We start from the raw sequence: 13,691 nt of genomic DNA on the forward strand, positions 1-13,691 counted from the left end.
ACTTAAACAACTAAATAACAGCAGCAGATATTATGTTATGAAATGAATAAGTTCTGAAATATTTTTTATTGAGATGTTAGCACAAAAGGTCATGGAATTCCATGGAATTACTAAGGAGAAAAAGTGTCTTTCATGTTACCAATTTTATTTTGTGTACTTCATTTTATGGATCATCTCATGGTTCTATGTTAGGAAAAGTTCCTATTAGAATAAATGCTTTATTATAGAAACTTTTATAATGAAAAATGTACTTTTCAGCAATATCTATTGAAAGATTTCAATACGAATCTAACTGCCTGTTTCACATAGGTTCAATGTATCAACATTTTCATGGTTTCCTAGAAATGTTACCCTTGTGAAAGGTGAAGGTAGAATTATTACATAGAATTTATTTACATTATTATTATTATTTTTTTTTATGGTAAGGATAAAGGGGGTTTTCCACTTTTATTTGCATATTAATGCCACATTTACTCCCGTGCCATAAGCTTTTGTTTCTTCAGTTTCTTTTGGGATATCTTTTTCTTTTGAGCAACCTCCTCTTCTGGTTTAGGAACAATTTGTTCCTTTTCAGTCAGTATCATCTCAATATGGCAAGGGGAACTCATGTATGGGTTGATTCGGCCATGAGCCCTGTAAGTACGCCGTCGCATTTTGGGAGCCTTGTTAACCTGGATATGCTCAATGACAAGAGAATCCACATCCAAATCCTTCAATTCAGCATTACTTTCTGCATTTTTAAGCATATGCAGCAAGAACTCAGCACTCTTTTTGGGCCAACGACCCTGTGTCCAACCCCACTGCTTAGCCTGGGCACACCTGCCAACTCCACCTTTGTATCGACGGAAGGGAACACATTGTTTCTTCAATGTGACATCTTTCAAATACTTGGTAGCTTTTCGGATGTGCATGCCCTTGATAGCTTGGGCTGTTTCACGGGTATTCTTGAAGTGGACCCGGAGATTTGAACCCCTTGACTTGCATGATTTTGTGGGGTTCTCTGGATCAAGAGAGTACCTCACCATTTTAACTGATTACCTAGGACGGCTCAAGGGAAGAGCTATTTACATTATTATTAATTGTATAGGAAAAACAAAATAGAGATAAGCTATTTATTCTCATTTTTCAATTAATAATCTATAACCTGATAGTCTCTACCCTATGCTGTTCTTCAGTTGTTTCAGTTATAACTGACATTGTTGGGGCAGCTAGTTGGCACAGTGGATAGAGCACTAGCCCTGGAGACAGGAGTACCTGAGTTCAAATCTGACCTCAGACACTTAACACTTACTAGCTGTATGACCCTGGGCAAGTCACTTAACCCCAAATTGCCTCAATAAAAAACAAACAAAAAAAAACTGACATTGTGGCCACATTAGGGATTTTTTATAAAAGGTATCAGAGTGGTTTACTACTTCCTTTATCCAATTTATTTTACAGATGAGAAAACTGAGGCACACAATGTAACATAATTAGTATATGTCTGGCGCCAGATTAGAACTCAATAATATGAATCTTCCTGTCTCCAGAGCTGTCACTGTATCCACTGTACTACCTAGCTGCCACCTAGAATAAAATTAATGAAAAGTTAGATATGACAGATCTCTGGAGAAAATTGAATAGGAGTAGAAAGTAATATGACTTCTTCTCCACAGTATATGGGACCTACACAGAAGTTGACCATGTATTAGGGCATAAAAACCTTACAACCAGATGTAGAAAAGCATAAAAATTAAACATATCTTTTTCAGATCATAATGCAATAAAAAATTACATTCAATAATGGGCAATTTAAAGAGAGATTAAAGAAATCAATTGGAAATTAAATAATCTGATCCTACAAAACAAGTGGGTCAAAAAATAAATCATAGAAACAATTAATGATTTCATTAAAGAAAATTACAATGATGAGACAACATATCAAAATTTATGGGATGAAGCCAAAGTAGTACTTAGGGGAAAATTTATATCCCCAAATGTTTACATCAATAAAGTAGAGAAAAAGGAAATCAATGAATTGTGCATGCCACTAACCAAACCAAACCAAACCAAACAAAAAACCACCAAAAACCAAACCAATCAAACAAACAATACCCTAGAAAATTACAAAATAAAAAATCCCAAACTAAACACCAAATTGGAAATCCTAAAAATCAAAGGAGAGAATAATAAAATTGAAAGTAAGGAAAACATTTAATTAACAAAAAATGAAAACTGGTTTTATGAAAAAAATAAAACAGATAAACCATTGGTTAATTTGATCAAAAAAAGGAAGAAAAAAATTAAACTAAATTACTAGTATCAAAAATGAAAGGGTTGGGGCAGCTAGGTGGTGCAGTGGATACAGCACCGGCCCTGGATTCAGGAGGACCTGAGTTCAAATCCGACCTCAGACCCTTGACACTTACTAGCTGTGTGACCCTGCGCAAGTCACTTAATCCCAATTGCCTCACCAAAAAAAAAAAAAAAATGAAAGGGGTGAAATCACCACCAATGAGGAAGAAATTAAGACAATTATTAAGAATTATTTTGCCCAATTATATGCCAATAAATTTGACAATCTAAATGTCAAATATCTACAAAATATAAATTACCCTGATTAACAGAAGAAATAAAATATTGAAATAACCCAATTTTAGAAAAAATAATTAACAAGCCATCAATGAAGTTCCTAGGAAAAAAATCCCAGGACTAGATGAATTCACAAGTGAAATTGAAGGTTTGCCCATCAATTGGGGAATGTCTGAACAAGTTGTGGTATATGAATGTAATGGAATACTATTGTGCTGTTAGAAATGATGAGCAAGCAGATTTCAGAGAAACCTGGAAGGGCTTGCATGAACTGATGATTAGTGAGATGAGAAGAACCAGGAGAGCACTATACACAGTATCAACAACATTGTGTGTTGATCACCTGTGATAGACTTGATTCTTCTCAGCAATACAATGGTCCAAGATAGTTCCAAAGGACTCATGATGGAGTCCAGAAAAAAATCCAGAAAAAAAAACAACTGTTGAATCTGGATCAAACCATACTATTTAAATGGTTTTTGTTTTACTTTTTTTCAGGTTTTTTCCTTTTAGCTCTGATTCTTGTCTCATAACCTGACTAATACAGAAATATGTTTAATGTGATTGTATATATATAACCTATATCAAATTACTTGCTGTCTTGGGGAAGGGGAAGGGAGGAGAGGGAGGAAGAAAAATTTGAAACTAGAAGTCTTATAAAAACAAATGTTGAAAACTAAAAGCATTTAACCTGCCAAGACAAACACAGGAACTATATGACCAGAACTACAAAACACTTTTCACACATAAAGACAGATCTCAAATATCAGGACAATATTGGAAGATGATATTTAAGCTCTTTTTTTGGTCATGGTTTTCAGGTAGTCCAATAATTTTCAAATTATGTCTCCTGAATCTATTTTCCAGGTCAGCTGTTTTTCTTTTTTTCTTTTCTTTTTCTTTTCTTTTCTTTTCTTTTTTTTTTTTTTTTTGCGTGGGGCAATGGGGGTTAAGTAACTTGCCCAGGGTCACACAGCTGGTAAGTGTCAAGTGTCTGAGGCTGGATTTGAACTCAAGTATTCCTGAATCCAGGGCCAGTGCTTTATCCACTGCGCCACCTAGCCACCCCCAGGTCAGCTGTTTTTACAAGAAAATATTTCACATTGCCCTTTATAATTTCATATTATTCATTTGGATTTGCTTTATTGTTTCTTGGTTTCTCATAAAGGAACTAGCTTGCATTTGTGAAATCCTAATTCTTGGCAATTATTTTCTTCATAGAGCTTTTCCATTTGGCTTTTCAATCTTTTTTTTCATGTCTTTTCTGTATCATCCTCATTTTTGCCCTCTACCTGTCTTACTTTATCTTCAAAGTCCTTTTTGAACACTTCCATGGCCTTTTACTAAATCCTATTTTTCTTGGAAGCTTTGGATATAGGAGCCCTGACATTGCTATCCTCTTCTGAGGGTGTACCTTTATGTTCCCTGTCACCAAAGAAACATTCTATGATAGGCACCTTTTACTTCCTGCTCATCTTGCCAGCCTATTTCTTGGCTTTTGACTCCTCAAAGTGGGGCACTGCTTCCAGGACACACTATCACAAGCCTCAGGAAGTCCCAGGTGGCAAGATTTAGGGAGAGGCATGTTCTCAGATCACCTGGCCTGTGTTCTGGTCTTTAAGTAACCTAAAGGCAGATCTAAATAAATTACAATCCTATCTATGTTAATTTCTTTAGTGCTATACCAATCAAACTATCCAAAAAAAAATTACAGATCAAGAAAAAATAAGAACCAAGTTCAACTTGAAAAAACAAAATTTCAAGCATATGACAGGAATCAACGAATAACACATACAAAAGAAGGTGGTCTAGCAGTACCAGATATCACACTGTATTATAAAGTGGTAATTATCAAAACAATCTGGTACTGGCCAGATTGGTGGAACAGAGAGGTGGATCATTGCAACAGTATAGGTACAAATTACATTATAGTAAATGGCTATAGTAATCTAGTATGTGATAAACTCAAATATCCAAGCTTTTGGAACAAAACCTCATTATTTGACAAAAACTGCTGGGAAAACTGGCAAAGAGTATAGCAGAAACTAGGTATAGATCAATATCTCACAACATATAAGTTTATATATATATATATATATATGATGTTTGAGGGGATGTGGGAAAGCTGGGATGCTAATTTGCTGTTGGTAGAGTTGTGAAAATATCCAACCATTCTGGAGAACAACTTGAAACTATGTCCAAAGGACTATAAAACTGTGCATACCCTTTGATCCAGCTATACCACTGCTAAGTTTATATCACAAAGACATCCCTCAAAAGAGAAAAAAAAAGATGCATTCGTAAAAAAGGATTTATAGCAACTCTTTTTGTGGTGGCTAAGAAACGGAAATCAAAGGAATGCCCATAAATAGAGGAATTGCTAAACAAGCTGTGGTATATGATGGTGATGGAATATTATTGTGCTATAAGAAATTACAAGCAGGATAATTTCAGAAAGTCCTGGAAATTCTTGTAAGAACTAATGTTAAAGAGAGAAGACCTACGAGAACATTGTGCAGAGACAGCAATATTACTTGATGAAGAACTGTGCAAGAATTAAATATTTTCAATGATGCAATGATCCAAGAAAATCCCAAAGATTTTTTTTTTTTTTTTTTTTTTTTTTTTTTTTTGCGGGGCAACGGGGGTTAAGTGACTTGCCCGAGGTCACACAGCTAGTAAGTGTCAAATGTCTGAGGCTGGATTTGAACTCAGGAACTCCTGAATCCAGGTCCAGTGCTTTATCCACTGCGCCACCTAGCTGCCCCCCCCCAAAGAACTATTGAGGAAACATACTATCCACCCCCAAAGAAAGTACTGATTTTGTTGGAACACAGACTGAAGAATGTTATTTTTCTCTTTCATTTTTTTTCTTTTATTCAAGTTTTCTAATATAACATGACTAATATGGTAATGTTTTACAAAATCATAATCTATATGTGTTTTGTTGCCACCTTAGGGATGGAGGAGGAAAGGGAGGGAAGGAGGAATAAAAATTGCAACCCAAAACTATAAGTAAAAATGTTTATTAATTTCAAACAATTCATTACTTTCAATTTCATGCTCACTTACTGAAGTGTTCACCAAAGTGCCTGCATTTTTAAACTTAGATGGCATTATGGTTTGTATATTTTCCATTATTTCCCTTCTTCCTTTCCTTGCAAGTGGCATCAACTAAGTAAAACAACATGTGATTCATGTGATATTTTTATATTATAGTAACTCACTTGAAATAAAATAAAAGGAACCAGCCCTGGATTCAGAAGGACATGAGTTCAAATCTGGCCTCAGACACTTGACACTTACTAGCTGTATGACCCTGGGCAAATCACTTAGCCCTCATTGCCCTGCTTTACCCTTGTAATGTATGAACCATTTGATAAATTAAAAATCTTTCCTTCTCCTCCAATTCTTTATTTTTATCAATGACTAGGGTAGGATAAGATGCTATATACTGTTCCTTCTAAATGTATGTATGTGTATGTATAAAGATCTGCACACATACATGTATATATAACCACACATATCAAACACAGAATATATCACATAAACATGTTTTAGAAATTTGTTTAATATTCTCTTTGTTATTTTATTCCAATACAGTGAAGAAGAAGCAGATGAGGAAGAAGAGGGAGAAAGAGGAGGAGGAGTAGGAGAAGCAGAAGAATCAGAAGCAGTAGCAGCAGCAGCAAAAGAAGAAGCAGAAGAAGAGATGGACGAGGAGCAAGGGGAGGAGGGGGAAAATGGCAAAGAAGAGGAGGAGGACGAGGGGGAGGGTGAGGGGGAGAAGCAGCAGTTCAGCAGACATACATAGGAAAGGTTTTGTTGATAATGTCTTGCTAAACTTAATATAATTTATAATTGAACACTTTTATATTGGAATATGTGTGTCCATTGATTATTCTTGTTATATTATATTTTTTTTCATTTTGCAAAGTAATGAGGGTTAAGTGACTTGCCCAAAGTCACACAGCTAGTGAGTGTCAAGTGTCTGAGGCCAGATTTGAGCTCAGGTCCTCCTGAATCTAGGGCCAGTGCTTTATCCACTGCACCACCTAGCTCCACCCCGCCCCATAAAAATAATTTTTAAAAAGAAATTATGTAATATGTCGGAAATAAGCCTAATAGTAAAAACTGAAGTAAAAGTACAATTGACCCTATTTACAAATTAAGACCCTGCTTCTCAACACTCTTTATATTTTTATTGCTTTTTAGTTTTCTTTCATCTTTATACATATTCAGGGTTAATTTATGCATATTAATGGTTTTGCTACATTTTAAAAAGAATGTGATTCAATTTTTCTATCTTGTACTTATGTGTCTAATATAATAAATTGCCAATATATCTAAAGAAGCAAATCAGAACCAAGGTATGTTTAGGTGATGCCAATCAGGAAATGTTTCCTGAAAATTATATTTGAATCAGGATTTAATGGTGGAGATCAATTGTCTGCAAAGGATTAAAAAATTGGGGAAGTTTGGATTAATAAGGGCATAAAGGTAGAGATTAATAAGAGGGACAAAAGCAAAACATTGTGGAAGAGGGATCAATTTGACTTACTTGAAAAGTATATAGAGACATTAGACAATGATGAGGCAAGATATACCAAAGTTTCTAAATGATAATCTGAGCAGTTTAGACCAGATTTTTTCACTCATAATTTAGCATCATCAAGTATTCAGTCAATGCTTACTATGTTAGTAATGCTAACTACTTTACAAATAGTATCTCATACGTTCCTTAAGATAACTCTAGAAAGTAGTTGCTCTTATGATCTCCATTTTATATTTGAGAAAACTAAGGAAAATAAGTTAAGTAAATTGTCCAAACCCAGAGAACTAGTGAGTTTTCAAGGCTTGGTTGGAAGTGAAGTCTTCCTTATTCCAGTCCTATAACTTTATTCACAGTGGTACCTACATGCCTGCTATAATAGGTTCATACTCTATTAAGCATTGAAGACACAAAGAAAGGTAAAAGCAAGATCCCTGTTTTTGGAGTTCCCATATTCTAATGAGGTGCTTACATTGAAATGAGGAGCTGACATTCAAACATAAACCATGAGAGGCCACTGTAAATTATTATATGAAGTAATACCATAATGAAACTTTAATCAAATATCATCAATGGCAACATTGTTAGAGAAATCAGATAATGTTAGGAAGAATATATATAAATATATAAATTGGGTGGAAGAGAGAGTAAATGTGAGAACACTAGCTAAGAAACTGTGAGAGTAATCCAGAGGTGAAATACTGGGATGCCAGAGTAGTCATACCTAAATAAAAATGGAAAGGGAGGATCAAATCAAATAAGTGTTACAAAGGAAAAATGACAGGACTTCATTATTTTTGCATAAAGAGAGATGTATCAATTATCTTAATATAGCTCACTTTAAAGCATCAGAATAATTTGCGTGTCTATAGGGGCTTTCTCTAAGTGTGTGAGAAGAAAAAGTAAAAGGAAGACAGTTGCTTTTTTTTAAAGTAATACAATTTGTTCAACTTCCCCAACACTGAGGATTTTGACAAAGCAGAAAAGAGGTGAAGCAAATGGTGCTACTCTTTCTAGCTTAGAATAATAATATGAAATTAAAGATAAAAGGATACATTAGAAGAAATTTCCTATTCCCAGGAGCTGTGTAGCTCTGAAATTTACTCATAGCCTCGGATATGTCAGAAAGGTAATGTACTCTGTAATGTGGTCTTTAAAATGCACAGTGTGACTGGCATGGTTTGAACATAATGTTTAGTTGCAATATCACCCCAAATTATCTTAGCAGGGAGAGCTAGAGCAAACCGCCAATTTTGACTCCACATGTGTTCCCAATACAGAAACCTGGATGAATTGGCTCCTTTTGTGCTCTCACTTCTGCTTGTCTTTATGAGCAGACAAATTGTGTGGCCATTCATTTTACCACATAGAGAGGGGAGATTTGGGAAACAGTGGGAGTCACTCAGCAAAGTGCTAAAATGGAGTATTAGAGGGAGTCCAAATATCAAATAGTGAAATAACTTAGACATAGATTATAAAAGCAGAAATAATTAGCTTAATCACTAATTTGCAAGACTTTGTTAAATGTTTACATTGTGCCAGGCACTGAGCTAGGTTGAAAAGATAAATGTAAAGGAACCCCTGCCCTCCAAGAGGTTACTATTTATGGGGGGGGCGGGGAGAAAAGCAAGTCCTCAGGTGAGTCAATGTAAAACATATACAAAATAAATTCAATACAAATATCCAAACATGTGTAACATACAAATTCAGATGGGGAAGGATTTCAAACAAATGGGGAAATCAAAAAAAACCAGAGGTGACACTAACTTTTGAATAGTCTGTGCATCTAGGATGCAAAGGTGATGGTAAAGACATAGGACAAATCTGGTGCAATTTCATCATTCACATCACATCTAGGAATTTCTACTTGTCATCTGAACAACTTCCCTGAAATCAGTCTCTTACTGCTAAACATATGAATCAATATTTCTGGACCAAACCACCATGAAGAAAATGCCCTTTGTCTCTGGAAGAGTCTATCCATTCAACTCTTATCCTGAAACTTGACTTTGTTAATAACTGAGGCAATTTTACCTAGTCCAATTTAGCCAACCCTCATCAGGCCACCAGACCACATCATTTTAATTTGCAATCAGGCATCCCACCTAGCCACCTTACCATCTGCCCTGCTGCTATAACTCCTCTCACTTCCCCTTTCACCTCTTTTTGGAGGTTCAATATTTAAAGCAATACTCCCATTGTTGCTGAATCTTTATTTGGAATCCTCTGACTCTTAGTGCAAGATTCTTTCTGTTAGATGATGTTGCCCTTTACTTCTGGTCCTGATTTCTATAGTAGAATCCATCTATATTTGGCACTGAACTTTTGTAACTTGAAACATTTAACCAAAGTTAATTCACATGTCATCCCTCTCCTCCAGAAGAGATCACTTCCAGCTAGGAATCAGGAAATGTAACCGAAACTTCTCATTTTTTCCATTACTTTAAAAATTTTTTTTTTAAAAAACTTAAATAAAATAACATTTAAAATTTTTGAGGTCCAAATTCTCCCTATTCTTTAATTCCTTTCTCACCTTTTGAGAATGTAAACAATATGAAGCCATTGTACATGTGAAGACAAGCAATACACATTTTCATACTAACAATGTTGCAAAACAATCTGGAAACATGAAGTGAAAAAATACGCTTAAATCTGTACTTAGAATTAATCACTTCTCTGTTTTTAATTAATTTAGTATTTCCCCCAAGTTACATGCAAAAACCACATTTTTTTCACATTGATTTTTTAAAACTTTGCGTTCCAAATTTTCTTCTCTTCTCTCTCTTCACCTTTCCCTATGAAATCCAGTAATTCGATATGTCATACATGCGCAATTTTGCAAAACATCTTCATATTAGTCAGGTTGTAGAAGAAAACAGACAAAATAACTTTAGAAAGAGAAACTAACAAAAATATAGTCCAATCTCTATTCAGATATCATCAGTTCTCTCTCTGGTGATCATTTGCATTTTTCATACTTCCTTCTGATAGGATCCTGTTCACCATTTCTTTCACAATTACTACTGCTAACTGTATTACCCACCCATGCTATTCTCTGTCCTTGATATTTACTCTATTTCCTATTTTCTTTCACCCAATCCCTCCTCAATTTTTTCTTTTCCTTGTTACTGCCCCCTCCACCAATATGCCTTCTTTTCCTTCAGCTCTCCCCCCTTATTCCCTTCCCCTCCCACTTTCCCTCATGACACAATATATTACTATACCCACTTGAGTATATTATTCCCTCTTTGAGCCAATTTTGCTAAGAGTAAGGCTCACTTACTCGCCTGCTCCTTTCCCAGTTTCCCCTCAACTCCATAATCTTTTTCTTGTTCCTTTTATGTTAGCTACTTTACCCCATCCCACCTCTCCCTTTTCCTTTCTAACAGTGCATTCCTCTTACATCTTAACTGTATTTTTATTTAGACTTTTATTTTCCAAATTATATGTAAAAGAAAATTTTGACATCAATTAAAAAAAAAAACTTTGTGTTCCAACTTCTCTTTTAACTGTATTCTAAAGATATCATCATGGGACAGCTAGGTGACGCAGTGGACAAAGCACCATCCCTGGACCCAGGAGGTCCCAAGTCCAGATCCATTCCCAGACATAAGCCACCCCAAAGTGCTTGCATAACAAAAAACAAGGATAAACAAAAAATAAATGCTTTACAGATATCATCCCTTCATATTCAGTTCACATCTGTGCTCTCTAGGTATATTCCTTTCAGTTGTCCTAATACTGAGAAAGTTCTTGTGAGTTAGAATTATTATCTTCCATGTAAGAATGTAAACAATTTAACCTTTTAATTTTCCTTGTGATTTCTTTTTCCTGTTTACCTTTTTATGCTTCTCTAGGTTCTTGTATTTGAAAGTCAAATTTTCTATTCAGTTCAGGTCTTTTCATCATGAATGCCTGAAAGTCTTTTTTACTGAAGTCCCATTTTTTCTTCTGAAAGACTATACACAGTTTTGCTAGGTAAGTGATTCTTGGTTGTAATACCAATTCCTTTGCCCTCTAGAATATCATATTCCATGCCCTCCAATCCTTTAATGTAGAAGCTGATAGATCTTGTGTAATCCTTATTGTAACTCCACAGTATTTGAATTCTTTTTTTCTGGCTGCTTGCAATATTTCCTCCTTGAACTGGGAGATCTGGAATTTGGCTATAATATTCCTGGAAGTTTTCATTTTGTGATGTCTTTCAAGAGTTTATCAGTGGATTCTTTCAATTTCTATTTTACCTTCTCCTTCTAGAATATTAGGACCATTTTCCCTGACAATTTCTAGGAAGATGATGTCTAAGCTCTTTTTAATTTTTAATTTTTTTTATCATGGTTTTCAGGAAGTCCAATGATTTTCAAATTATCTCTCCTGGATATATTTTCCAGTTCAGCTATTTGTCCAAGGATATATTTCATGTTGCCCTCTATTTTTTTATTCATTTGGATTTGCTTTACTGTGTCTTCCTTTCTCATAAAGTCATTGGGTTCTATTTGTTCTATCCTAATTATTAAGCAATGATTTTCTTCAGACAGTTTATGTATCTCTTTTTCCATCTGGACAATTTGGCTTTTCAAGCTGTTGAATTTTTTTTTTCATGACCCTTCTGCATCACTCGCATTTCTCTTTCCATTTTTTTCTCTGCCTCTCTAAATTTTTCATCTACCTCTCTTACTTTATTTTCAAAATCCTTTTTGAGTGATTTCATTGCCTGAGACCAATTCATATTTTTCTTGTAAGCTTTGGATGTAGGGGCTTTGTCTTTCTTATATCCTTCTGAGTGTATATTTTGATCTACATTGCCACCAAAGAAACTTTCAATGGTCTGCTACTTTCTCTGCCTGCTCATCTTACCTGCCTATTTCTTGGCTTTCAACTCCTTCTTAATGTGTAGTGCTGCTTCCAGGATGCATAGTCCCAAGCTACAGGAGTCCCAGGTGTTACTATTTAAGGAGAGGCTCATTCTCATCCAGACTGGCCGGTAAGTTACCATGGGCCTGTTTGCTCTTTATGGTCAAAAGATTGACATGCATATGCCCTTCCCCCACTGGGCCACTGCCACTCAATTGTGCTTCCTGAGTAACACCACAGCTCTACCACCTCTGCTCTAGCAGAGACCTTCTACTATTTCTCCCTGGCCAACTGCTGCACCCTCTCACCTGTCTGTAAGCCAAGTTTCAGAAGAAGGTGCTGATGCTAAAGATTACAAGGCTCAGGAGCTTCAGTCTGTTTGGGACTAGATCTCAGCCATGTGCTGAGCTTCTTTCTCACCCCAGTACAGCAGATGATCCTTGCCTCCTATTTAAGCAATCTTTGACTGGAAAATGATATCACTCTGTTCTTTTGTGTGTTGTACTGCTCTAGGAGTTGCCTTATGACATTTTTTTGGAGATTTGTGGATGGGTTTGTTGGGAACTTCAAAATTCACAGCCTTTCTTCCACCATCTTGGCTCTTCCACTCACTTTTCTCTCTGAAGGTGGATAGTATTTGTTCTGTAATGGATCCTTGGAAATTGTCTTGAATCACTATCTTGATCAGAGTTGGTCTTTCATAATTGATTATCATTAATTAATTAATATTACTGCTACTGCATATAATACTCTGTTGTTTCTGTGTAATTCACTTTATATCAGTTCATATATGACCACCCCCCTTTAAAATTTCATACAATCAATTAGTATTTTTTCATATTTCTATAACATATCTATTTAATCCATTCCTTGAGTAATGGGAATCTCTAAAATTTCCATTTCTCCACCACCATAAAAAATGATGCCATGAATATTTTTGTACAAATAAGGCTTTTTTCTCTTTTATTGCTTTGGGATAGACAAATACTAGTGATATTTCTGGAATATAATATGCATTCTTTATAGCTTTTTTGGACATTGTTCCAAATTCTTCTCCAGAATCATTGTATCAGTTCACAACTCTGAGAACTACAAAATTTACTGAGAACTTGTTCCCCACACAGTCCCCTCTTTCCCAGACAAATGAGTTGCCTGGGGCTGAGTGTCTTTGTCATTTCCAGACTGTTGATGGACTTATGGACCTTCCCCCAAGCAACTTATCCCCTCTCAACATTCCCCACCTTATTCCCTGGACTTTATAGTATTATGTAAAAATGGTCCACCTACAATAAGTAATTTCTATTCTGAGTCAGTAATGCCTATACTTAACTTAGGAGCAGTTCTATTATTTCTTTTGTCAAAGGTTTATTGACATTACGTAGCTCTGGAGCAATCTTTTGTTTCCCTTTTTGTTCTGTTAGTCCATAAAAACCCTGTCCTCTGTTCCCATCTTTGGGTATTCCTAGCTTCTGAGCTTTGGGATACTGACATGATGAGCTATAGTTCCTCTTCCCCAATTAAAGACCTTGTTTCCTTAATTTCCAGGTTAACAACTCCAATAAGTACATTAGTGTCCCTATTTTAAAAAAATATACACTCCAACATTTTTCATTTTCCTTTTTTATCTTGTTGATCAAAATAATAGGTATGAGGTGGTACTTCATAGTTGTTTTAATTTGCATTTTTCCATTAGTAATTTAGAGCATTTTTATAT

General features: G+C 35.3%; 1 protein-coding gene across 1 annotated transcript; it reads right to left on the reverse strand.

The window, feature by feature from the left end:
- Positions 1–447: 447 nt before the first annotated feature.
- LOC122742185 (60S ribosomal protein L17-like) lies at positions 448–1,054 on the reverse strand. The gene has a single exon (XM_043986252.1). The coding sequence runs from the start codon at positions 1,023–1,025 to the stop codon at positions 471–473; it is 555 nt and encodes a 184-aa protein (XP_043842187.1). The 5' UTR covers positions 1,026–1,054; the 3' UTR covers positions 448–470.
- Positions 1,055–13,691: the final 12,637 nt, after the last annotated feature.

This window comes from Dromiciops gliroides, chromosome 2 (genome assembly GCF_019393635.1).
Source record: "Dromiciops gliroides isolate mDroGli1 chromosome 2, mDroGli1.pri, whole genome shotgun sequence".
Taxonomy (NCBI): Eukaryota; Metazoa; Chordata; class Mammalia; order Microbiotheria; family Microbiotheriidae; genus Dromiciops; species Dromiciops gliroides.

Bases quoted from the DNA above. Each gene is read 5' to 3' on its own strand.
- LOC122742185 (XM_043986252.1), bottom strand. From the start codon at position 1,025: ATGGTGAGGTACTCTCTTGATCCAGAGAACCCCACAAAATCATGCAAG.